Source organism: Staurois parvus, unplaced genomic scaffold (genome assembly GCF_062004578.1).
Source record: "Staurois parvus isolate SC_StPar_1 unplaced genomic scaffold, SC_StPar_1.0 ptg000673l, whole genome shotgun sequence".
NCBI classification, from domain to species: domain Eukaryota; kingdom Metazoa; phylum Chordata; class Amphibia; order Anura; family Ranidae; genus Staurois; species Staurois parvus.
Genome location: NW_028318469.1, coordinates 454,626 through 481,378, shown reverse-complemented (window position 1 = coordinate 481,378; position 26,753 = coordinate 454,626). Strand labels below are relative to the sequence as shown.

Sequence of the window (26,753 nt, the reverse complement as noted above, 5' to 3'; positions counted from 1 at the left end):
TTGTGAGTTTCCTCCTCTGTAAAAAGGTGGTGGCAGTGTGAAGGGTTAATTGCGTAATTAACCTGACCCAGTAACAATCGCTCTCAGGCTGCTGGCACATAGATTGTGGTCCAGTGAGCTGGAAAATCTTTGTGCAGGGTGCAGCTGAGCGTGGCATTGTTACGCAAGTGGCAATGCTGTTTTAGATTGGCTAGTCCTTTGGTCACAAGTTGGGGAGAAGGGCTGGGATCTGACGCTGCCTCCGTCACAGTGGCGACCAAACCTGATTTAAGCCTGCCAAGCCTGCAGTCTCATGCTTTTGATAGTGTGCAATACATGCTCAACCTCCCTGTCTGTCTTGCTCTGTTTTGGATTCCCCTGTTTGACCTTGGATCGGATATCGACTACTCTCTGAACTCTGGTTGCCTTTGACTCTGAACGCTGACTACGCTGAACCTTGCCTGCCTTTTGTGGGCTGTCATTGAACAGCTCTGCCTGTCTTCCAACCACAGTTACCTGTTTGCTGTGCTCAGTTTGCGCCTGCCCTTGCGTGGTTGCCAGGCACTATAGCATTGTGTACAAGTCCTGAGAGCAACCGAGTACTGATAGGCCTGCTGACATTATAGGAAAGGGGGCTGCTATAGGTGACTAACACAGTGCCTGACCACCTGCGTTAGGGTAAGCATACCATAATTTGTTCATTCTGAAATTTCCACTGAGCCAGCAGAGGGTTCAATGTGTAGGGCAAAAGATTTTCTTTTATGCCAAACAAGTCCAAGAATTGTGAAGTTGTGAGTGAGTGACTGCTTTGGTTGTCTAAGACTGCATGCATCTTAACATCTTTTTTAGGTTGTCCATCAGAAAACAGCTTGACAAGACATATTTTTGCATGATTTTCTCCTCCAAAGCCCCTGGAGTAGTAAATCACTGCATTTTGATGTGATTGTTGCAAATGACGGTTCATGGCTCTCCCTGCCATGATTTGAAACAGAAGCAGCTGAATCTGCAGGGATGTGCTGAAATGGATGAAGTGCTTGAACATTAGTATCACTGTCATTTGATTGTGACCTTACAGTTCCATGCAAGATGTTACGTGGAAGCACAGCACTGAAAGCAAATTCCAAATAGTTTCAAGAGCTCTTTGCGTTCCTGCAATGATCTTTTACAAGACCCATTACATTTCCTCAGAGGATTTGGCTTCTTGTGAATTGGTCATTAGCAATTGAGATATTCTTTCTGCTCATTTTGGTCACCGTGTGTATTACGATTTAGTAGTGTACTTGTCCCTTCAGAGTTTGTATTATAACTTGTCGGTCTATTTGTCTTTCTCACAGATACAGAAATGCAGCAGTCTTTGAATTTGTTGTGAACATCCTGTACAGTATTAAGGTGAAAGGCTGATTGGGTGCTGGGGTTGTTGTATAGGAAGCTTAAGTTATATACAGGACATCATTTTTAGTTTATGCATTGTTGCTAATGAAATAGAATGGTGGAACGGATACTTGGTTGTGCTTGTTCTTTGATCCTATAGTCGACCACTCTGAGACAGTTGGATTCATACCACGAGCAGTGTCTAGATGGCTTATGCCTGGTAGGTGTAGCAAATTGTAATTCAAACAAAAGATCACTCGGTTTGTGAATATTCTGTTTATCTTTATCAAATATCTTGGGGAAACTTTACAATTTTTGGACTGCTGTAGCTCTGATCTAGCCATTCCCAAGCTGTGTGGAGACCTACAGCTGGGTTGAAAGTGTGAACAGGTCTAAGCTAGTTTTACTTTGTGTTACTTAGAGAAGTTATAATATTAGGAATTTTACTAACTATTCCACTAAAGTGGTTGTCTACCTCTTGGAGTGCCCGTGTGGTCTACAGTATGTAGGTAGGACCACTTGTGCACTCTAGGTAAAAACTGGAGAACATCTTACCAATATCAAAATGGTTTTAAGGGGCAAAGCCTGTGTAGTCATTATGCAGTGTATCATAACAAGAATACCTCCTCCTGAAAATTGTTGGAATTGATGAACTGCTTTCTCATTGGCATGATAGCAATGGGAAACCTGTTGGGTTTGAGTTGAGGCCTCACACTCCACATTGGTTTACTGTGGAGTGGGACCTTAGTTGTTAAATCAATATTAAGGGTCCCCCTCCAGACCAGGTGTTCTCTTCTGAAGTGGTTTATTTTTGTTCTTATTTTCATTTCTAATAATTTTTATTGACATTTTCAAAAAGGTACAAAGTTCAGCATAGTTAAACTGGATACCAAACTTTTTCCAGCAATCATACAAAATAAGAACACGAGGCACTTGCATTCCATACCCAAATAGTAAAAATGAAGATAAAGTAGTAGTCAACAAGACCATCTAGGCAATACCCCAGTACTGAAAAAAATGAAAATAGAGGGATCTCAAATCTTGCTTCCCTTTTCAAGTATGGAAATTCTGCAGCCAAAAAGGGAAACACTGCTATCCATTCCAAATGCTCCCAAAGTACTGTGAGGAACCATTCGACAACAAATATACATGTTTGGGCAATCGATTAACTGGTTAAGTAGCAATACAAAGTGTAGGAGAAATTGTTTACAGGTTACACGGGAGGTCTGGTGCTAGAATTGTTCTCACATGTGTGATCATGGTTTACATAGGTGCGCATTACTTGCGTGTGTGTTCGCATTTGTGCGAACGCATACGGTACCTTTTTAATTTTTTTTTTTTTTAGGCAAATTTATTACTATTAGATATAAATAATTTCTTTTCGATACTCCCTCAACCACCCCCACCAGTGCAAAATATATAGCAGCAAATGTCCACATATAAGTCCAAAATAAAGTGCTTTTCAATAAATAGTGCTTTTTCAAACGTTGAGGACTACTCCACTTTGCTGAATTTCAATCCAGGAACCTCAAATCAGGATACCTCAAAAAAATATAAACTCAATATAGTGTGTTATCATTACAACAACAAAACACTCGTGAAAACTAAGAGTGATTCCTCCTGGACTCCCACCCGTGATAAATCAACACTCCAAAATGTGATAAAGTGCAACACTCCACACCAGTGTTACCATCCAGATAAACTAAATACCATTACCCTCTCATAAAAAATCCCATGCATCCAAATGAGATAGTGCCATCTCTCTTGTGATATATATATACTATTACCCTCTTCCAATGCAGACCAAGCAAAACTCCTTCAAGGCAGTCCAAGGTTTCCCCCTCTTCGGAAGCTTCTTAATGCTTCCAATCCACCTTCCCCGTTCCTCAAAAGGGGCAGATAATACAAGACTCAATGAAGTATATAAAGGGATTTCACAAATTTATTCATAGCTTACATAGAAAACGCCAACGTCCATCCTCTCCCACAGTCCATATAGCTGAATTCCAGTGTTCAAGATGGCCGTGCCGCTCCTTCCGGTTTGAAATTGTATTGTACGTCCTTTAAAGGACGTAAGGACGTACAATACAATTTCAAACCGGAAGGAGCGGCACGGCCATCTTGAACACTGGAATTCAGCTATATGGACTGTGGGAGAGGATGGACGTTGGCGTTTTCTATGTAAGCTATGAATAAATTTGTGAAATCCCTTTTATATACTTCATTGAGTCTTGTATTATCTGCCCCTTTTGAGGAACGGGGAAGGTGGATTGGAAGCATTAAGAAGCTTCCGAAGAGGGGGAAACCTTGGACTGCCTTGAAGGAGTTTTGCTTGGTCTGCATTGGAAGAGGGTAATAGTATATATATCACAAGAGAGATGGCACTATCTCATTTGGATGCATGGGATTTTTTATGAGAGGGTAATGGTATTTAGTTTATCTGGATGGTAACACTGGTGTGGAGTGTTGCACTTTATCACATTTTGGAGTGTTGATTTATCACGGGTGGGAGTCCAGGAGGAATCACTCTTAGTTTTCACTAGTGTTTTGTTGTTGTAATGATAACACACTATATTGAGTTTATATTTTTTTGAGGTATCCTGATTTGAGGTTCCTGGATTGAAATTCAGCAAAGTGGAGTAGTCCTCAACGTTTGAAAAAGCACTATTTATTGAAAAGCACTTTATTTTGGACTTATATGTGTGGACATTTGCTGCTATATATTTTGCACTGGTGGGGGTGGTTGAGGGAGTATCGAAAAGAAATTATTTATATTTTGTTTACACTTTCAAGGGTGAGAGTGATACTTTTCGTAGGGATATTTAGAGTTTATATTATATCTTTATTACTATTAGATCTCAGATCTCTCCTCTGCCTTGAAAGCATGTATTCAAACCAAGATTGGATTGATCAGATGCTTTACAAGCTGGTAACTGCTTGTAAACCTCAAATCCCTCTTGCTGCTGGTTTCTTACATCACAGAGGGGAGGCAGGTACATATGTACCTTTTTCCCCTCTCAGAGCGGAAACACACTGAGCGGTGATGGTGTTGGGCTCCCCAGTACCACGGGAGAGAACAGTAAAAGCAGCGGGAGGGGCCCCCTTCTATGCCCTGTAGATGCGACCGAGTGCCTGCTCAGATCACTTCTACATTAAAGCCCATTTCTGGCTGAACATTTTGATTCTGGGAAGACACCAGCAGGTGCAGGTATCACTCTGGTGTACGTGTACGCTTTTATGGGTTGAAGTGGTTCAATTTTTCTCATACGTCTTTGCAAAACCACCACCTTGTGCCACTCCATTATAGCAAGTGCTGATTCTTATGTGGTAGTAGTCAGAATTTTTTTTTTAAGATAATTGTGTTTCATTTTTATTATGAGTGGCCATTCATTTTTACATTAAAAGGAGTGAGTTTTTTGTTTTTGCTATGCTTGTTTATTCAAACTGTGTAAAGTAAATATATTATTTGCAACATTTTGTTTATGTGAACTCCTCTGGAGGGGGGGTCCATAGCTTTCATCACATTCTTAAAGGGATCCGTGACTCAAAAAAGGTTAAACACTGTTTTTGATTATCCAATGTAATTTCCAGCCTATATAGTACAGCTGTTTAGAGTATATGAAAACAATAAAGACGTGTCTGATATTTTTGGCACCTGTATATAGTGGCATTAGTTCATGGCAGAACCAATTTTCTCCCCATAAAGGCTAATGGGTGTGCAAAAGCAGTTTAAAACAGTTTAGAGAAGGTCAAATGCAGATCAGGAAGTGGTCCTAAGTGCCTGTGCAAGATCTCAGAAACATCTTAAAGGCAAGCTGAATCCAACTGAAAAGGTGCAATATTTGTCCATCTAGACAAACCCCTAGCATTATTTTTCCTGGAGAATAAAGAACAGATCTGAGGTCCTCTAAATCCAGCCCAGCTTCGGGTGACTAGCTGATGTTCATAAATACCAGCTGGGCTTTAATGTTTTTTGTTTTTTTAATTGTAATTTTGTAAAATGAATGAAAATGTGGTCATGTTTGGATTGCTTAAAAATTCAGAAAATGCTGATTTTGTTCCCCCCCCCATTTTCAATCAGTGAAATCAAAGTGTGTTTTTATGGTTGCAGTTTTTGACATGGAAGCATAAACATTACTGTAAAGACATTATGAAATTTAATTTTTAAGAAACCAGTCATGAAGTACACTACACTAATTGTTACCCTTTTTTTTTTTTTCTTTAAATAGAACAACTCATGAATTCCTTTTTGGTGCTTTGGCTGAGTTAGTTGATAATGCAAGGTATGTAATTCTTTCTTATTCTATAGAATTTAGTTTTACAAATTGTTTGTCCTTTTACTTTTACTTTTCTGTAGAACAACTCAACAGCATAACATGAAATATGACCTACACAGCAGAGATACAAAACTGCATGTCTCCCTAGTAAAACATAACACAGTGCATACATAGCACACAGTTAACCCTTTGATTGCCCCACATGTTAACCCCTTCCTGCCCAGTGTCATTAGTACAGTGTCAGTGCTTTTTATTAGCATTGATCACTGTATTAGTGTCACTGGAGATGTCAGTGGCAGTTAGTCAGTTTCCACCCAGTGTCAGGATGACGCCGCAGTCCCGTCATAAGTCACTGATCATTACTAGTATAAAAAAAAATAAAATTCCAGTATATACCGCCATTTATAGATGCTATAACTGTCATATAAACCAATTAACTTACACGTATTGGAATTTTTATTTTTTAGCAAAGACACGTAGCAGAATACATTTTGGCCTAATTTTATGAAGAAATTTTAGATTTTTTTAAAAAAAATTTATTGGATATTCTTTATAGCAAAAATTCAAAAATATATATTTTTTCAAAATTGTCAGTCTTGTGTTTTATAGCGCAAAAAAATAAAACGCAGAGGTGATCATATACTACCGAAAGAAAGCTCTATTTGTGTGGAAAAAGGTCATAAATTTCATTTGTGTACAGCATTGCATGACCACGCAATTGTCAAAGTAACGCAAAAAATGTCCTGGTCAGGAAGGGGGGTAAATCCTCTAGAGGGCAAGTGGTTAAAAACAAGTAAAAGTGGATTCAGCCAGCATTGTTCTATACTGCAGCTTGCTAAGCTACAGTGGATATAAAAAGTCTACACACCCCTGTTAAAATGTCCGGTTTCTGTGATGTAAAAAAATTAGACAAAGATAAATTATTCCAGAACTTTTTCCACCTTTTTAATGTGACCTATAAATTGCACAACTAAACTGAAAAACAAACTGAAATCTTTTAGGGGGAGAAATCAACATAAAAAACTAAAATAATGTGGTTGCATAAGTGTGCACACCCTCTTATAACTGGTGATGTAGCAATGTTCAGAATTAAGCAATCCCATTCAAAATCATGTTAAATAGGAGTCAGTACACCTCACCTGCCATCATTTAAAGTGCCGCTGATTAACCCCAAATAAAGTTCAGCTGTTCTAGTAGGTCTTTCCTGACATTTTCTTAGTTGCATACTACAGCAAAAGCCATGGTCTGCAGAGAGCTTCCAACGCATCAGAGGGATCTCATTGTTAAAAGGTATCCGTCAGAAGAATGGTACAAAAGAATTTCCAAGGCATTAGATATACCATGGAACACAATGAAGATAGTCATCAAGTGAAGAAAATATGGTGCAACAGTAACATTACCAAAAACTGGACGTCCCTCCAAAATTGATAAAAAGACGAGAAGAAATCTGGTCTGGGAGGCTGCCAAGAGGTCTACAGCAACATTAAAGGAGCTGCAGGAATATCTGGCAAGTACTGGCTGTGTGGTACATGTGACGACAATCTCCCGTATTCTTCATATGTCTGGGCTATGGGGTAGAGTGGCAAGAGGGAAGCCTTTTCTTACGAAGAAAAACATTTTTGGCCATAATTCCAAAAGATATGTTTGGCTCAAAAACAACACTGCACATCCCCAAGAACACCATACCCACGCTCCTAGAAAGCTGAACATGAAGAGGAACTTCACCTTTCAGCATGACAACGACCCAAAGCATAAATCCAAATAAACAAAGGAATGGCTTCACTAGAAGAAGATTAAAGTTTTGGAATGGCCCAGCCAGAGCCCAGACCTGAATCTGATCGAAAATCTGTGGGGTAATCTGAAGAGGGCTGTGCACAGGAGATGCCCTCGGAATCTGACAGATTTGTAGTGTTTTTGCAAGGAAGAGTGGGCAAATATTGCCAAGTCACGATGTGCCATGCTGATAGATTCAAAAAGACTGAGTGCTGTAATAAAATCAAAAGGTGCTTCAACAAAGTATTAGTTTAAGGGTGTGCACACTTGCGCAACCATATTAATTTTAGTTTTTTTTATATTTACTTCCCTCCACCTAAAAGATTTCAGTTTGTTGTTCAACTGAGTTGTACAGTTTATAGGTTACATTAAAGGTGGAAAACGTTCTGAAATTATTTCTTTGTCTCATATTTTTACATCACAGGAACCTGACATTTTAACAAGGGTGCGTAGACTTTTTATATCCACTGTACCTGCCTTGCTCATTGAACTATAAATGAGCATCATCACACTTCTATAGATCTCCCTGTGCTCCTGCTTCTGAATACTTCCTAAAATGTAAACTTAAAGACATAACCTTTTGTTTTTTGTTTTGTTTTTTTTTTCTTCTTGTTGCTGTTAATTTGGATAGAGTTGAGAGGGATTAGAACATCTGTTATTTTTTTTTATTGTTGTCTGTGCCCACATTTGACTATGCAACAGGAATTGAATGGAATCTCCCCAATGGGACACAGATGGCAAAAAAAACAAACTGATTAGGGTTATAACATTCAGTTATTCTATCCAAAATGTAGACTCTTCTCTACTTATCTGCTGGAGCTTTATCTGTTTGATTGCAGCTGTCGAGCATACCCATCTTCAGCCTGGATGTTAAATTTCTGCATCTGAACCCCTTTGGACTGGACGTTGCAAGGATAGTCTGGAAGTCAACTTTGTTTCATGTATGGAGCTTTACAGAGTCTGTTTTAGCAAAAGCTTTGTAGTGCTTTTCAGGTCCAGAGCTGCTGGTATTGCCCTGTCTCTGAAACTCAGTAGGTAGGTCTGTCGGGCCAAGCACAGCTACCTCATTTACTTAGGTCGCTGAGGTGCCTTAGGCCTTTTCTTCTACCCTGAGCCTGTACATTACATTCTCCTCCTCAGGTTTCACACAGGGGGAACAGTCTTGTTTTAGCAGGCACCCCCAGCTCATGCTCTATTAATGGCTTTGGTGCTGTTTGCAGTGTGCCTACTGCTCCTAGTCTGTTCTATCATAAGAGTCCTCTTTTGCTCTATCTGTTGTGGCTAGATCATCACTCCCTTTAGCTGAGGTGTTTCCCTTGCTCGTGTAAGATTTTATGACCCAAATCACCAAGTAATTTGCCAGCTCTGATCAAAAACAAAGTTCCACACCCTCTCAATCAGTTTCTGTATCTGTTTTGCCCGTGGTTATAGCAGCTTCTGAGTAATCAGTTGCAGAGACTGATTGTTAGTCATTGCTGCAGTCCTTGACTGATGAGCTTACCACTGGGGAGTTCCAAATTACTGTTACTACTTCCAAGTTAAAGGAGACAGTTTTAAGTCTAACACCACCGAGAAACTAGGGGATCATCCTGTTGTTTCTACCAGTGCTGTTTCTAGTGTTGGATCATTTAAAACTCCTAAGGCCTCAAAGACCTTTCCAACTATTTTCAATAGTTAATGGAAGCTTCCTGACAAGCTGTTTGCTCCTCCAAGTGCTTTTTAGCCCTGTACAGTATATTTTTGGTCAGAATTTTGTGCAAACATGGTCTGCGGTGGATCTAAAAATGTCCCCCCTTAACAAGGTGCTTGCTATATCAGAGGACTCGCTCATCTTTAAGTACTGATCTGCTTGTTTTTTGGAACCCCTTTCTAGAGCTCTGTTCTCTTGTGGGTCCTGCCCTTCATCCAGTTGTTTTTGTGGCCTTCCTTCGTTAAACCACATATCTCGCATGTCACTACATATGTGTATGACATTTTGTCTAAAGTGCTGGACTGCAAAACCCTTGTGTAAAAATGTTTGATCCACATAGCCTTTGAGCGACAGGGTCTCTTTGTACCATCTCTAGACAACATTACCAAGGATACTACTGCAAGAGCACCCATCTTCCTTAGTAGAAGCCTAAGAAACACACTCCAGTGTCTTCTCTTTCTCTTTGGCTGTTAATAAATTATCCGCTTTTTCAACCACCTCGTTAGGATTCCCCAAGCTTTGCTTCCAACGCTTAGATATCAAACTCTGACGTTTTAGATGCTTGGATGCAGAAGGCTGCTTCTCAGGGCTAAAAACTGAAGTTTTGCCCCCTGGCCCTCCTACGTCCAATCTTTCTGTGTTTAGCTCCCCCTGTCCCTTCCATTGTGACTTTTTGGGATCTGAATTTGGTTCTGAAATGACTGTGAACATATTAAAGGTATTCCTGTCTCTATTTTGACCTGCAAAGCAGTGTTTGTTAAAACTGTCATGTCTGTGAGGCAAATGTCTTAACTGGTGGCCTTTATCCTACTCGGAATCTATTTTGATTTTGAAATAGGACAAGATGGTTTTGGGGCCTGAGACTTTCTTATCTAAGGTTGATTTTGCTTTTTCAACGTAAGCAGGACCTCATTTATTCATCCCTCGGTGAGGCTACAGTTCATCAAGTGCCTGGATCCTAAGATTGACTGACTAAAAATACAAATATGACATTGGTAAGACGTTGCACAAGCATTTATTTCAACTGTGCATTTTTCTTGTTATCTTTAGTAGTGCTTAAAAATGAATCAAAAATATACAATTTTTTGTTTTCCTAAAAATGGTAATGCTTTTCATAATTATCACTTAATGTATTTTTTTTTTTTACAGAGATGCTGATGCTACAAGAATTGATATTTACACAGGTATTATATGAGCTTGCCCTTTCCTTTTTTTTTTTTTTTTTTTTGCCTTTTTCCCCTCTATCTTTATCTCTCTAACAGCAACTAATTTAAACAAAAATTTAATTAAATATATATAATATAGACACAGTTTTCAATTTATCCAGCTGTATTTACTAAGTAAAAGCTCTAACACCAACATGTCAGTAAAAAAAAAAAAAATAAATAAAAACAGACCACCGAGTTGGAAGAAGGCTCCAACTCGGTATTTTGAAACATCTTTTGCTTTAATTACAGCCTTTATTCTGTTCAGATATGTCTCTACTAACTTTGCACATCTAAACTTTGCAATATTTGCCCACTCTTCTTTGCAGAACTGCTCAAGTTCAGTTAAATGGTGACCATTTGTGGACTGCAGTCTTAAGTCATCCACAGATTTTCAATGGTTTAAGTCTGGGCTCTGACTAGGCCATGCAAGGACATTTACCTTTTTCTCCTTCAACCACTGTGGTCATTTTTTCCTAGGCCATGCAAGGACATTCACCTTTTTCTTCTTCAACCACTGTGTTGTCATTTTTCCTGTGTGCTTTCAATCATTTTCGTGTTGGAAAGTACACCACCTTCCCATTGACAACTTTCTGGCAGAGGACAGCAAATTTTACTCAAGAATATGATGGTATTTTGCCCAATCCATTTTCCTTCTGTCCTGACAAAGGACTCCAGTCCCTCCCTGCTGTAGAGAAACGCCCCATAACAGGATATTACCACCACCATGCTTTACTGTAGGAGTAGTGTTATTTTGATGGTGAGCTGTATTGGATTTCTGCCAAACATATTAGCTTTGAAGCCAAATAATTACATTTTAGTCTCATCTGATTATAACACTTTTTGCCATGTGGCCTCAGAATTTTCAATGTGCGTTTTGACACAGCTCAGTCGTGACTGCATGTGGTTTTCTTGAAGAGTGGATTTTTCTTGCAACCCTCCCATACAAGCCATATTTCTGGATAATTTGTGATATTGTCACATGCACACAATGACCACTCTTTGTCCTAAATTCCTACAACTGCTTCAGAGTTGCTGAAAACCTCTTGGTAGCCTCTCTGACCAGTTTCCTCCTTGCTCTTTCATCTAGTTTGGAGCAATGTCCTGATCCAGGGAGGGTCTGTGTTGTACCAAATACCTTCCATTTCTTAATAGACTTTAGTGTGCTTCTAGGCATTGGTAAAGCCTTTTACATTTTTTTTTCTGTATTCATCTCCTGACTTGTGCCTGTACACAACTTTATCCTGGAGACCTTTTGACCGTGCCTTGCCACCCATAGTTGATTGCTTCATTTGCACTACCAGGGACTGAAATGCTCCAGGAAAGCTCTTTTCCTGCTGAGCTAATCAAAATGAACTTAGCTGAGCACAGTTGCAAGTCAAATGGTTTTGTGTGCCATTGAGAAGGTGATTAGCTACACCTGACTCTACAAGTCATTTTTAGGGGGGGTGGTTGGTGATCCTTTTTCCAACTCAGCGATTCTGTTTAATTTTTGGACATGTTGGTGTCATATCTTTCACTTGGATGTTATAAGTTGCACTGAGTAAATACAACTGCATAAAACAAACACCAAGTCTGTCTTCATTTCAGGCTGCATAGCAACAAAATGTGATTATTTTAAGGGGGTGTGATTCTTTTTCTATACCCACTGTATATACACTAAATTGCGAAAGGTATTGGGACGCCTGCCTTTACACGCACATGAACTTTAATGGCATCCTTCTTTCAGAAGCGCATTTGTGAGGTCAGGTGCTGATGTCAGACCAGAAGTCTTGGTTTGTGGTCTCCACTCTAATTCATCCCAAAGGTGACCTATCAGGTTGAGGTGCAGGCCAGTCATGGTCCTCCACCCCAAACTCGCTCATCCATGTCTTTACGGATCTTGCTTTGTGCACTGGTGCACAGTCATGTTAAAACAGGAAGAAGCCATCTCCAAACTGTTCCCACAAAGCTGGCAGCATACAATTGTCCAAAATGTCTGGGTATGCTGACACCTTAAGCGTTCCCATCACTGGAACTAAGGGATGAAGCCCAACCCCTGAGAAACAACCCCACACCATAATCCCCCCACCACCACCAAACTGTGCACTTAGCACAATGCAGTCAGTCAAGTACCGTTCTCCTGGCAACCGCCAAACCCAGACACATCCATAGGATTTCCATACAGAAAAGTGTGGTTCGTCACTACAGAGAACATATCTCCACTGCTCTAGAGTCCAGTGGCTGCGTGCTTTACGCCGCTGCATCCGATGCTTTGCATTGCACTTGGTGATGTAAGGCTTGGATGCAGCTGCTCGGCCATGGAAACCGATTCCATGAAGCTCTCTACGCACTGTTGTTGTGCTAACCTGAAGGCAACACTAAGTTTGGAGGTCTTTAGCTATTGACTCTACAGACAGTTGGCGACTTCTGGGCACTGTGCACTTCAGCATGCCCTGACCCCGCTCTGTCATTTTACGTGGCCTACCACTTCGTGGCTGAGTTGCTGTTGTTCCCAGTAGCTTCCACTTTGTTATAATACCACTAACAGTTGACCGTGGAATATTTATTAACAAGGTAATTTCACGGATGGGTTATTGCACAGGTGGCAACCTATCATGATACCACACTTGAATTCACTGAGCTCCTGAGAGCTAGCCATTCTTTCTCAAATGTTTGTAGAAGCAGTCTGCATGCCCAAGTGCTTGATTGTATACACCTGTGGCCATGGAGGTGATTTGGAACACCTGAATCCAATTATATGGAGGGGTGTCCCAGTACTTTTTGGCAATATAGTGTGTATGTATGTGTGCGTATGTATATGTGTATGTATGTATTTATGTGTGTGTGTGTATATATATATGTGTGTGTGTGTGTGTATGTGTATGTGTGTATGTATATGTATATGTATATATATATATATATATATATATATATATATATGTATGTATATATAAATACACAGGTGAAACTCAAAAAATTAGAATATCGTGCAAAAGTTGATTTATTTCAGTAATGCAACTTAAAAGGTGAAACTAATATATGAGATAGACGCATTACATGCAAAGCAAGATAGTTCAAGCTGTGATTTGTCATAATTTTGATGATTATGGCTTACAGCTCATGAAAACCCCAAATCCACAATCTCAGAAAATTTGAATATTGTGAAAAGGTGCAATATTCTAGGCTCAAAGTGTCCCACTCTAATCAGCTAATTAAGCCATAACACCTGCAAAGGGTTCCTGAGCCTTTAAATGGTCTCAGTCTGGTTCAGTAGGAATCACAATCATGGGAAAGACTGCTGACCTGACAGTTGTGCAGAAAACCATCACTGACACTCTCCATAAGGAGGGAAAGCCTCAAAAGGTAATTGCAAAAGAAGTTGGATGTTCCCAAAGTGCTGTATCAAAGCACATTAATAGAAAGTTATGTAGAAGGGTAAAGTGTGGAAGAAAAAGATGCACAAGCAGCAGGGATGACCGCAGCCTGGAGAGGATTGTCAGGAAAAGGACTTTCACAAGGAGTGGACTGAGGCTGCAGTCAGTGCATCAAGATCCACCACACACACAGACGAATCCTGGACATGGGCTTCAAATGTCGTATTCCTCTTGTCAAGCCACGCCTGAACAACAAACAACGTCAGAAGTGTCTTACCTGGGCTAAAGAAAAACAAACCTGGTCTGTTGCTCAGTGGTCCAAAGTCCTCTTTTCTGATGAGAGCAACCTTTGCATCTCATTTGGAAACCAAGGACCCAGAGTATGGAGGAAGAATGGAGAGGCACACACTGCAAGATGCTTTGAAGTCCAGTGTGAAGTTTCCACAGTCTGTGTTGATTTGGGGAGCCATGTCATCTGCTGGTGTTGGTCCACTGTGCTTCATTAAGTCCAGGGTCAACGCGGCCGTCTACCAGGAGATTTTGAAGCACTTCATGCTTCTTTCCACAGATGAGCTTTATGGGGATGCTGACTTCATTTTCCAGCAGGACTTGGCACCTGCCCACACTGCCAAAACCACCAAAACCTGGTTCAATGACCGTGGGATTACTGTGCTTGATTGGCCAGCAAACTCATCTGACCTGAACCCCATAGAGAATCTATGGGGCATTGCCAAGAGAAAGATGAGAGACATGAGACCAAACAATGCAGAAGAGCTAGAGGCCGCTATTTGAAGCATCCTGGTCTTCCATAACACCTCAGCAGTGCCACAGGCAGCTTCCATGCCACGCCGCACTGAGGCAGTAATTGCTGCAAAAGGGGCCCAAACCAAGTACTGAGTACATATGCATGCTTATACTTTTCAGAGGTCCGATATTGTTCTCTGTACAATCCTTGTTTTATTGATTGCATGTAATATTCTAATTTTCTGAGATTGTGGATTTGAGGTTTTCATGAGCTGTAAGCCATAATCATCACAATTATGACAAATCACAGCTTGAACTATCTTGCTTTGTATGTAATGAGTCTATCTCATATATTAGTTTCACCTTTTAAGTTGCATTACTGAAATAAATCAACTTTTGCGCGATATTCTAATATTTTGAGTTTCGTGTGTGTGTGTATAATCTCCTCTGCCCGTTTTAAAAGTAGTGGCTTCTTTACATCTGAGTGAACCAGAAGCGGCAAAATCACCGTTAGACTATATAGATTATTGGGGAACTTCCGGTCTTGTATGATAAGCTGGAGGAAATGCCGGCTTTAGTCCTGGACTCCCCGGTGGATTGGGAGGGCCTGGGAAGGTGGCTGAGGTGGGGGCACCTTCCATCACATATTAAAGCAATGCAGCAATTACTTGGCCTCTAGGATTGCTTTTAAATGATTCCGCATTGCCAGCTGAAAAAAAGATATGGAGTCATGACTGCAGCTGCAGTCATAGCCTGACATAACCACTACTTCCCGAGGACAGAAGGTAGGGGAAACCATTTATCTTGTACTGTACAGGACTTCTGCAGGCTATATTCAGGTGATTGGCCATTGCTTGTGACTACCTACAGTGAGGAACAGAAGTATTTGAACACCCTACGATTTTGCAAGTTCTCCCACTTAGAAATCATGGAGGGGTCTGAAATTCACATTGTAGATGCATTCCCACTCTGAGAGACAGAATTAAAAAAAAAATTCAGGAAATCACATTGTATGATTTTTAAAGAATTTATTTGTCTTTCACTGCTGAACATAAGTATTTGAACACCTAAGAAACAACAAGAATTCTGGCTCTCAAAGACCTGTTACTGTGCCTTTAAAAAGTCCACCTCTACTCTACTCATTAATCTTAGTAGCACCTGTCTGAGCTCTTTAAAGACACCTGTCCACCTCACAGTCAGACGCCAACTACTACCATGGGCGAGACTAAAGAGCTGTCAAAAGACACCAGAGACAAAATTGTGGACCTCCACAAGGCTTGAAAGGGCTACGGGGCAATTGCCAAGCAGCTTGGTGAAAATAGATCAACTGTTGGAGCAATTGTTAGAAAATAGAAGAGGCTAAAAACGACTGGCAGTCTCCCTCGGACTGGGGCTCCATGCAAGATCTCACCTCGTGGGGTATCACTGATGATGAGAAAGGTGAGGAATCAGCCTAGAACTACAAGGGAGGAGCTGGTCAATGACATGAAGAGAGCTGGGACCACAGTTTCAAAGGTCACTGTCGGTAGAACACTACGCCGTCATGGTTTCAAATCATGCATTGCACGGAAGGTTCCCCATCTAGATGATCCAGAGGAGGCATGGGAGAAAGTCATGTGGTCAGATGAGACCAAAGTAGAACTTTTTGGTCTAAACTTCACTCGTGTTTGGAGGAAAAAGGATGAGTTGCATTCCAAGAACACCATCCCTACTGTGAAGCATGGGGGTGGTAACATCATGCTTTGGGGGTGCTTTTCTGCGAAGGGGACAGGACGACTGCACTGTATTAAGGAGAGGATGAATGGGGCCATTTCTTGTGAGATTTTGAACAACAACCTCCTTCCTCAGTCAGAGCATTGAAGATGGGTCGTGGCTGGATCTTCCAACATGACAACGACCTGAAGCACACAGCCAGGATAACCAAGGAGAAGCTCCGTAAGAAGCATATCAAGGTTCTGGAGTGGCATAGCCGGTCTCCAGACCTAAATCCAATAGAACATCTTTGGAGGGAGCTGAAACTCCGTGTTGCTCAGCGACAGCCCCGAAACCTGACAGATCTAGAGGAGATCTGTATGGAGGAGTGGGCCAAAATCCCTCTTGCAGTGTGTGCAAACCTGGTCAAGAACTACAGGAAACGTTTGACCTCTGTAATTGCAAACAAAGGCTTCTGTACCAAATATTAACACTGATTTTCTCAGGTGTTCAAATACTTATGTTCAGCAGTGCAAGACCAATAAATTCTTTAAAAATCATACAATGTGATTTCCTGAATTTTTGTTTTAACTTCTTTCTCTGAGTGGGAATGCACCTACAATGTGAATTTCAGACCCCTCCATGATTTCTAAGTGGGAGAACGTGCAAAATCGCAAGGTGTTCAAATACTTCTGTTCCTCACTGTAGCAATTTAGAGATCAGTAACTCTTGGTGTCTACCTTTTGGGACTGTACCTGGAACCCACTGTGTCTGGGGTCAGCCTGTAATGTTTGCTTTAGACACTGAACCTTTTATTAGGTGCTCACCATGGCACATTGTTGCAGCAAGTGTATATAGCCACAGGGTGCCATACAGGTCCATGGTCGTGGCCCATCCTTATGGCCCCAGATCCTGATGACACCTGCTGGGGTATGTCAACTCTGATGAGCCAAGCATGGACCTTTAACTGGTCCAATGACATGGATTAGTTAGGGAAGGGCTTTTCTGCATTTTAGATTGGTGCCTAGCTATACACATTCTGCTGTACTGAGCATACAAGTGGACACACAGATACAGGAATTAGGAGTTATTCTTTTTATTGTGTTAATTCCCTTTGCACTTTTGTCTCTAATGCTTTTAGCACCATTAATAATTTTCATTGCAATAAAAAGATTGGCAGTCTTTTTTTTCCCATCCGCATATACTGTAGTTTCAGGATGGTGACATAGTAGCAACACACCTTCCATATCTGCTGAAAATGTTTGTAACACATTTTCTGCATATTCTGCTCCTCTCTGATAGTTTCTGCTCCTTTTTCTGAAACGCTACCAAGGAACATGGTCAACACCTGGGTTATAGCAGCTCCTTTATTTCGGACATGATACATTCCTCATCCATTCAGAATACCCCACACAGAATACTTTCACTTCAGCAATGAGGATTCACAGCCACAAGGAAGCTGGAATAAAGAGCAGAATGACACATTGCTGATGGCTTAGAGGAAGCACAGAACACTGCTAAGGTTGATAGCTGTTCCCTTGTCTTACTATGTCCTGGTGTGAGGAAAGATGTCTTACCATAGGATTACACCTAAGCATTTTCCGAAGCATTTTGCGTTTTGCAAAAACGTGGTACAGTCCATTTAACTTGATTTTCTATGGGACATGTTCACATCTCCACTTTTTCATCCAGTGTGTTTTGGAAAGTGTCAGGGACTTTTTTTAACGCAAAAAGTTGCGTTTTTGGTTTTATAGACTTCAATGGAAATGCTGCAGAAAAGCATGTAGCGCATTTTTGATGCATTTTGCGTTTTAAATCTGCCTAGTAACAAGTAAATTTTAAAAAAATGAAAGAAAAAGTGTCAAACGCAGGTGCAAATCCGCAATGTGGAAATTGCTCAAACACAACCTGGTGTGACCCTAGCCTTAGAGAATACTCTGTTGCTCATGCTGGCCTTTCATCAATCTGGACTCAACCAGCGTTTTGCCTTGAGTACCCTTGAGGGACATGTTTTGGCCTTATCCTTCCTTTTCAAGGCACCCAAACAGGCATGCTCTCGAGACACGGCTCTGCGTGTCCATTCACACACAGAGCTGTGGTTTAGCCCCACTGCTCCCTCTCCTGATTGGCTTATTGGCTGTGATTGACAGCAGGCTCCTGCTGCTGCCTCAGCCAATCAGGAGTGAGAGCTCCCGAACAGCCGAGGCTCTCACAGACCACTTTAGATCAAGAGGCACTCGGGTAAGTATTGGTGTGGGGGGGGGGGGAGGGGGTTGCTGCACACAGAGATTTTTTTTTTCTTTTCATCTTCATGCATCTTTGAGTCTTTAGAACCACTTTAAGGCTAGGTAAACCCCAAAACAAAAATGTAGGGTACTGCAACTTTAGGCTGTGTTTTTTTTTTCACCTGTACTTTCATACTGCCATTGACACACTTCAGTCCTAGAATGACAACACTCACTCACCATTTTGTATCAGCACAAAAGAAGTAACATAGGACTAGGGAGCTCCACCTCTCTACTATTAGAGGAGAGGAATGTAGTTCTGCGGTCCTGCAAGAGAATGGGGAAAATAGTAGTTGTTCACTGGACAGGTATAAAAAAAAATTATGCTATTTAACAAACCGAAAGGGACCAAACAAGTTAAGTTTGTTAGGTTCTACATACACTTTTTAAGCTGCAGATCTCATGCCATGGCAGGTGAGAATGGCTGCAAGAAAAAAACAAAAAAAACAAAGTGATCATCCTGAATGTACAAGGTCTTTATTGAAAAGAATTTTAGTGGCAAACTGGTATTTTTAGATTGGCTGTAAAAAGCTCTTCTGCAGAACTTCAAAGAAATCGGCCAAGTTGAGGACTGGTGACAGTGATCGGCTACAGGGGACTGAGTGCGGCAGTTGAGACTTTTGGCAAGATTTTTAACCTTTTTAAGGGTGATGGACATCTTCAGATTTCACTCTGAGAACTGGCAAAAACTACTAGTGTCCATCTGCATCCTGGGGAAGATTTAGCAAAAGTGGTCTCCATGGATAAATTGCAACCAAAAATCCAGTTGCTAGTGATACAGTAACACCCCCTGGAATTTTTAGTTCCATAATAATTTTATTGAACTGGAAATTTGACATATGAGACAGGAGAGGGAACATGCGTGTTTATGAACACATATCACTCTTAGTCAATAAGCGAAAGACACCACTTGAATATCTTATAAAAAGTAACCCCCTGGAATTTTAAACTAATAAAAATTAACCAGTGCTTGTGACAAAAAATATGAACAAATCACAAAACAATATAGTACAAAATTGACAATCCAACCACGTTTCCACCTCCTTGCTCTATGCTTCCCAGATAAGTAAAAGGCTTAGCATATAAATCCACTTTTACAGTTGTAGAGACCTGATCTTCCGGTTGCAGGTGTGCGTGACGTCACTTCTGCTTGATGCGTTTTGTCAGTTGACTTCCTCAGAATGTGCAGTTGTGATAGTCGTTTTGTGAGTAGATCATTATATGTAATTGATATAAGGTTTTTGGTACAAACTACACTATGGAGTTGTTTGTTTTGATATCGGTGCTACACTGAAGGCAAATGGAGGAGAGAAGTTGGAGCTTGTTTTGTTGACCTCTCCATGCCTGGTGGGAAGGGTGGATCCTGGATGTCCCTTTGTGAAGTGTTTTAGGACTCGCCTATTTTTAAGGGATCATAATTATTAGGTAAAAGGCTTGCCAATCTGGGAAAGACAAAGTACGGAGCTGAAAACATGGTTCAATTGTCTACTTAAGGAATACAGACTTTATATTTTCTTTTGTGCCCAGGTTATCACTGATATTACACTAGATTCATTATATCGATAGAAGTATATTTTGCATAAATATTAGGGATGCACTGAAATTTCGGTGGCCGAAATGTGTCGGCCGATATGAAAAAAAGCACCAATACAGGTGCCGAAAAAACCTCGCCACCACTCTGTAGTTCTCAGCCTTACCTGAGATACCATCAAACGATCCTGGCGCTGGGCATAGAGATTAGTGAAGGAAAGATGGCCTCCACTCATCTCTATGCCCTTGGAGGACCGGAGCAATGTCACTTCTGGTTCTGGCCTTTTTTTTTTTTTTTTTTTTTTTTTAAAGCACTAGATCATTTCTTTTTTTTTCTTTCCTTTTTTTTTTTTGATCCAATGCTTTACATTGCAGAGGAGAGATGATTGGGTCTTATATTGACCCCATATCTCTCCATAAGGAGGACCTGTCACTAATTATTTCTTGTGCTAAGAATAAAAGTGATTTAAAATGTTTTTAAAGGGACAGTGCAAATAAAAAAAAGTTTAAAGTGCCCCTGTCCACCCATGCTCGCACGTAGTGGTGACCGCATACATAGGCTATGCCCACATATGTAAATGTATGTAAAAAAAATACCAATCTCACTGCTGAGGAGTATGCTCAGATTCTCCTCCACCAATGCAGTACCATCAGAGAGCCATCTCATTAGTCCTGATTTCATTCTGCAGCATGGCAATGACCCCAAACACAGGGCCAAAATCATAAAGAACAGTCTTAAGTGAATGAATTCACTTATGAATAGTGACTTTTGAATGAATTACAATGAATTCTGCAATGGATGGTATGCCTTTCCAAAAAACCTAATTTCAATATTGACACAGTCTGGGATGACTTGCAGAGAAAGAAGGAAGTAAGGCAGCCAAAGCTGGTGAAACTGGTATGTTCTCCAGGTTCTAAGAATACCTGCCATGTTCATTCTTTCATAAACTAAATGCAACTGTTCCCACGAGAACTGCTGATGTGTTAGTAGCAGAGGGTACTTGCGTCTTATAATTTTTTTTGATGAATAAAAATGAATAATTTTATTTTTAAAGCATTTCTACTTTTACACATTTTGTTGTCAGAAGAGTCTTTTCACTTGTGCACAATACTGTATGTGCACAAATACATATATTTATGATTACTGCAGTCATTCATGCTTATAACGAATGCACACAATGAGCATGCTAACATTTTTATTTTATTTACAGTGCCAAGAGAAGATCTAAGAGGGGGTTTTATGCTTTGTTTTCTTGATGATGGAACAGGAATGGATCCAAGTGAGTAAAAAAAAAATTGTGAGCACTTGTGTGAACTATTTTGGAAGTAGGTAAAGAACATTGAAATCTATAAAAGCTTTTCTAAACCAGTATAGGGAATGCAATAAATCATTTTGCTGTTCGTTACAATTTTATATTCTTGCATTTTTTATAAAATACGTTCTGTTCCAGTACCAAAAACAAGAAGATGAATAAAAGAGCACTGTAATTTTTTTCAGTTTTTTGATTTTGATATGAGAATGCAGTGTACAATAAAGGTGGCCACAACGTTTGGCCAAATTAATGATGGACAAAAAATTACTATTCTTTTTGATAATACAGTGTGAAAACTACTCTGGTGTACTGACTTTAGTGGTAGCCATTAAGAAGTGTGTTTTAGGTGGATGGCAGTCATTCTCTTATCAAGCCAATGGAGAAAGACCTTGGTTTGTGTAACTGCTTTAAAAATGGTTAATGTGGGTAGAATGTCATCCTTTTCAATTTGTTTTTATAGGTGAAGCTGCAAGTGTAATTCAGTTCGGCCGGTCCTCCAAAAGAACTCCTGAGTCTATTCAGATTGGGCAGTATGGAAACGGTTTGAAGTCGTACGTTCCAACTACTATAATGTTTAGATGAATTTTAAACATATTTATCATAGTTCTTTAACACAAATTCCATCTTCGTGTACATTTTCATGTATTCTGAATGGACAAATAGTGTAAATAGAGTTGCAGAAATTTACTAAAACTGTAATAGCTGTGCATAGTAACCAATCGGCTTCGAGCTTCACCTTGTTCTGTTAAGTTTTGAAAATTAAAGCTAGAAGTTGATTGGTTGAAATTTACCATTGCTGCAGATTATGGCTGCTTCAGTCTTAGTAAATATATAAAAATATATCTTAGAGAGATACTTTGTATGCTGCTCAAGTTCTTCCCAACCCCTCCCCCATAAACACAGAAAAGAACCTGCAAGAAAACTTCTATCATGGGATGATCGATGCACAATTGCTTGCACATTAATGATTTGCATGGAAGGGTCATTAGAAAAGAAATCTTATCACACGTGAACATGTGAAATTTGCAGTACATTACTTGTGTAAGCCAGAAGCATTTTGAAACCAAATGCTCTGGTCTAACCAAATGAAACTTGAATCTTATTTTATCAAAACAACTTTCAGGACCACATATGAGAGAGAGCCTCATGTAGGAGACACACCCACTCCTAATTTGGAGGCCTCTCTCCACAGTCCTCAGTTATTGTGTTTCCACTGGCCAGGCAGAAACACTCAGGAATTGAGGGGAGACTGCATTTTCTGGGTGCTGGCCTGAGAGAGGTCTCTTACCAAATTGTGTAGCTGGGTCCTGCAGGCAGCTTTCTAGAGTGTATGGATCAGTTCTGGCTCCTCTCTCCCCGTTCAGTTCTTGGAGAGCCAGTAAGCTGCAGCCCTTTTTGTCTTCCACATGGCAGCAGCCATGTTTTTGGTGGACAGCAATGTCTGTCCATAGCTGGGATGTCATTTCCGTGTGAGGGCAGAGGTTCCAGCCATGCAAGCGGTGTCTGTTCTGGCCTCTGGAACACAGGGGGAGAAGGAAGGACCCAGCCAGTGCTTATTTCCAGTCCCGGGCTGGAGCAGAAGAAGTGTTCTAGGACATCAGGACCGTATCCAAATAGCCATGTGGTCCTCTGCAGTTCTAGGGTCAGGTGGAGGCACTGGCAAACTCCAGGTAGGAGAGTGCTCCCTAAGGGCTGTTTATTATGCTGCTTTTCACTGTTTCCCCCTGGTGGCTGAAGGCCTGTCTGTTCACTGGATCGTAACTGGAAGGGTCAGTGCACAAATGTGGCTTTAAGACGGCTTTTCTGCTGTGTCTTTTCTGTGATAGGTTAAGACCAGTGAATGAGAATCTAGTAGCAAGAGGAGGTGTACGTCATGCCAGAATAAGTTGTCGGATTCATAGAAAAAACTGTTACATAAGGAGTGCGTCTCAGCACTAGGCAAGGATGAGGCTCTGGCAGCTTCCAGTGACTTTTTGGTTGCTATTAAGACTGAATGGATTGCTACCTAACAGTCGTTTAGGAACAAGATGGTGTCCTCCTCCCAGAGTTCATCAGAACCCATTGCCACACCACAATCCGCTTCCTTTGGTGCAGGGTCAGGGTTACCCTTGGCACAGGTTGCTCGTTCCCTGCCACGGTCTGAAAGAGAATCTAAAGAGGAAGATGGGGGAGGAGGCTGAGGATTCCACAGCATCTAAATACGAAGGGTCTCTGGAAGATATTGTAAGTCTTCTGAAGGTGATTCATGCCACGTTGGGCATTAAAGAGGGGGGAAAAAAAGATCTCTCCTTACACGACCGGTTATACTGGGGGCAAAGCGGGCCAAATTTAGAGTTTTTCCTATACATTCAGCTATTTCACAGTTGGTAAAGAAGGAATGGCAGGATCCTGAAAAAGTGTGTTTTTGAGACCCCACAAGAGAAGGTTCCCGTTTTTTAAGAAGATACCACAGTTTTGGAAAAAAGTGTCTAAGCTGGACACAGCCTTCTTCCAAGTCTCGAAGAGTACAGATTTAGCTTTCAAGGACATGGGACGTTTGAAGGAGACAATGGATAAAAGGATGGATTTGTTTTTGAAGAGACCCTGACAAGCTATTATGGAAAATGTGAAGCCTGCTATGGCAGTCACCTGTGTGGCGAGGATTCTAGAACACTGGTTAATCCAGCTGAAGATGCACATTGGTGCAGGAACACCAAAGGAAGAATATTAGTAATTTCTGACAATCTCTAAAGCTGTGGGATATATAGCATATGCTTCCAGAGAGTCTATATGCATGACAGCTTTCTCAGCTGCATTATCTAACTTGGCTTTAAGGACCTTGTGGCTGAAGAGCTGGCAGGGAGACTCGGCCTCTAAAGTAAGCTTGTGCAGAATCCCTTTTTCAGGAGATCTCCTCTTTGGGCAAGATCTGGAATCCATTCTGGACCATATAGCAGCCAAGAAAGCCTTTCCCTGTGAAAAAGAAAAACAAGTGCCAAAACATTTTTTTTCGGCCCCAGAAAATTTTGCTGCAGATCGACAAATCACAGGGAGAAAAAGTCATGGGGATCGTAGAAAAGGGAAAAAGTGCTTTTTCCGTGCACCTGCACAGTTCAAGAAGTCGTAATGACTTGCTGCTTCAGGGTGAAAGAAGACTACAGGCTTTCCTACTACAATGGGAGGCCGTGACAACAAGTGTATAGATTCGGAATAGTGTCAGCCACGGGTGCGACATAGTTTGTGGAAGTTCCCCCGAGAAAATATTTTCATCAGGGATATACCAGAAAATCCGGTAAAAGCTCTAGCCATGAATAAACCTGTTTCAGGATCTTAATCATCAGATAGTGGTATTACCAGCCCCTATTGGGGAAGAACAGATGGTCTTTTATTTCCACATATTTCAAGTAGAAAAACCTGCTGTAAAATTCTACTTAAATATCAGTTTAAAGCCATTGAACAAAGCGGTTCAATACAGAAGGTTTCCGGATTGATTCAATCTAAGGGATGTGTATCTCTACATCATTATGGAGAGCACTCCCAAAGATTTTTTAAGACTGGCCCTGAGATTGGGACAACAGGTTCAGCACCTGCAGTTCAGGGCTCTTCCGTTTTTAACCTGTCGTCGTCTCCCCACATCTTCACTTGGGACTTGCAAGAGGCCTGCAGCCTACTGGAGAGCTTGGGCTGGAATGTAAATATTGTGACAGGAGGTCAGAAAGAACTAAAGGATGTGTCCAGGATAGGAGGTATGTTTGTCCCAGGTTCATGCTTTACATTGACTGTTTCTCCTGTTGTACTGTGTAGTGAGCCTGTTTGGCTCACTGATGACTTAATGAGCTCAGGTGTAGTGAGTTAAGGGCTTTGGGCTCTATAAAACTCCCAGGCTGCTTATGCAGGCCATAGATGGATCGTAATTTTCGGTCGATTAACGATCGGTCGGTCTAAAAAACCTACCTGACCACCAATTATTACGAAAATCGGCCGATTAATGAGTAACCTATAACGGGAAATGATGTCATTTTTATTTTTAATTTGTACCGGAAACGAAACTTCGTACGCTGCAAACTTCTCTTTCCAGGTCACTGCACATGCGCATAAAATTTTCGGAAAACGATCGTCCGTTTTTGACCATCAATGAGGATAAAGTCGGGCGTTTTCCGAACATTTTTCAACATCACCGATAATCTGAAAGGCCAAAATACACGAAAAACGGCCGACAAAATCGTCCACTAACGATAAGATAATCGGTAGATTTTTCTTCCGGACGAAAAATCGGCCGAATTACGATCCATCTATGGCCTGCATTAGTGAGGATGCTCCAACCTGGAACCAGTTTGCTGTGCAGGACAGACTGGGGAGCAACCAAACCATCCTGTGGTGAGAGATAATCTGTGTGATCTTAGACTGTGTGAACACTGTGTTTGAGCAGCGATAGGCTGTATTCAGACAGCTAGATAGGAAACCTGTGTTTGCAGTTAGATGCCCAGTGTGGCAAGGTTTTATTTTCTGTTTGTATTTTTTTTGCTGTTTTGACTATATGCACCGTGTGTTCACCAGACTTGTAAAGCACAACTTTTCATCAAGATCCTGCTGTCGTGCTGAGCCTCTTTCACGGTGTTCTGACCCATCCAGGGGGTCAAGCACAACCCACTACTGGGCTAATCCCTCACAATATGCAAAAGTCCAATTGGACCCCTTCCAAGAAAGTTCTGTTCTTGGGATTTCTGATCAGTTTGATGGAACAGAAGATATTCTTGCCAGAAGAAAAAAGGAAAAATATTCTCTTGACAATGACTTTGGTCCAGTGCAATCATCACGTTTCGATCAGATTTTTGATGTCCGCTCTCAGCCAATGAACAGCCTCCATTCCAGCAGTCCAGTGGGCAAGAATACACTTCAGACTTCTGCAATAGTTTATTCTGAGATTGTGGAATGGGGGTGTGTCCTCGCTGAACAGCAAGGTTAAAGTTCCCACAAGGGTAAAAAAAAAAAAAATCACTCCTGGTAAAATAAACAGGAGATTCTTACAGGAGGTCTGGCCTGGTCTTTCCCAGTAGAAAAAAAATCTCACCATAGATGCCAGCCAGAGGCGTAACTAGAACCTTCAGGGCCCCAGTGCAAGAAACCATGAAGGGCCCCCCCTTTCAAAAAAGCAGTGGCAGTGCTGTGAGGGGGGATGGGGGGAATGGGATCAGTGGCAGTGCTGGTTGTGAGAGAATGGGATCAGTGGTGGTGGTGAGGGGGGTGGGGGCAGGCAGGATCAGTGGCAGTGTTGGGGGTGATGGGATCAGTCCACTGAGGGTGTTGGGGGGATGGGACCAGTGGCAGCAGTGGTGGAGGGGGAATTGGGATCAGTGGCTGCAGTGGTGGTTGTAGGGGGATGGGATCAATCCACAGATGGTAGTGGGGGGGGGGGGCAGGGGGGTCAGTGGCAGAGGGGAAGGGGGATAGTGGTGATATTGGTGGTGGGGATGGGATCAGTCAGAGGCAGCGGGGGTAGGGTGTGGTGATGGGGGGGAATCAGTCAGAGGCAGCAGTGGTAGTGGAGGGGGAGATGAG

At 41.3% G+C, this 26,753-nt stretch overlaps 1 protein-coding gene across 3 annotated transcripts in view; it reads left to right on the top strand.

Annotated features, from left to right (window-relative positions):
- Nucleotides 1–26,753, top strand: part of MORC2 (MORC family CW-type zinc finger 2) — a 122,791-nt gene that overhangs the window by 17,902 nt on the left and 78,136 nt on the right. For all 3 annotated transcript variants that reach the window (XM_089652202.1, XM_089652201.1, XM_089652200.1), the window contains exons 3-6: nucleotides 5,580–5,633; nucleotides 10,240–10,274; nucleotides 21,114–21,182; nucleotides 21,676–21,766. In XM_089652202.1, coding sequence (XP_089508328.1) covers nucleotides 5,580–5,633; nucleotides 10,240–10,274; nucleotides 21,114–21,182; nucleotides 21,676–21,766 — 249 coding nt within the window. The remainder of the gene's footprint in view (nucleotides 1–5,579; nucleotides 5,634–10,239; nucleotides 10,275–21,113; nucleotides 21,183–21,675; nucleotides 21,767–26,753) is intronic.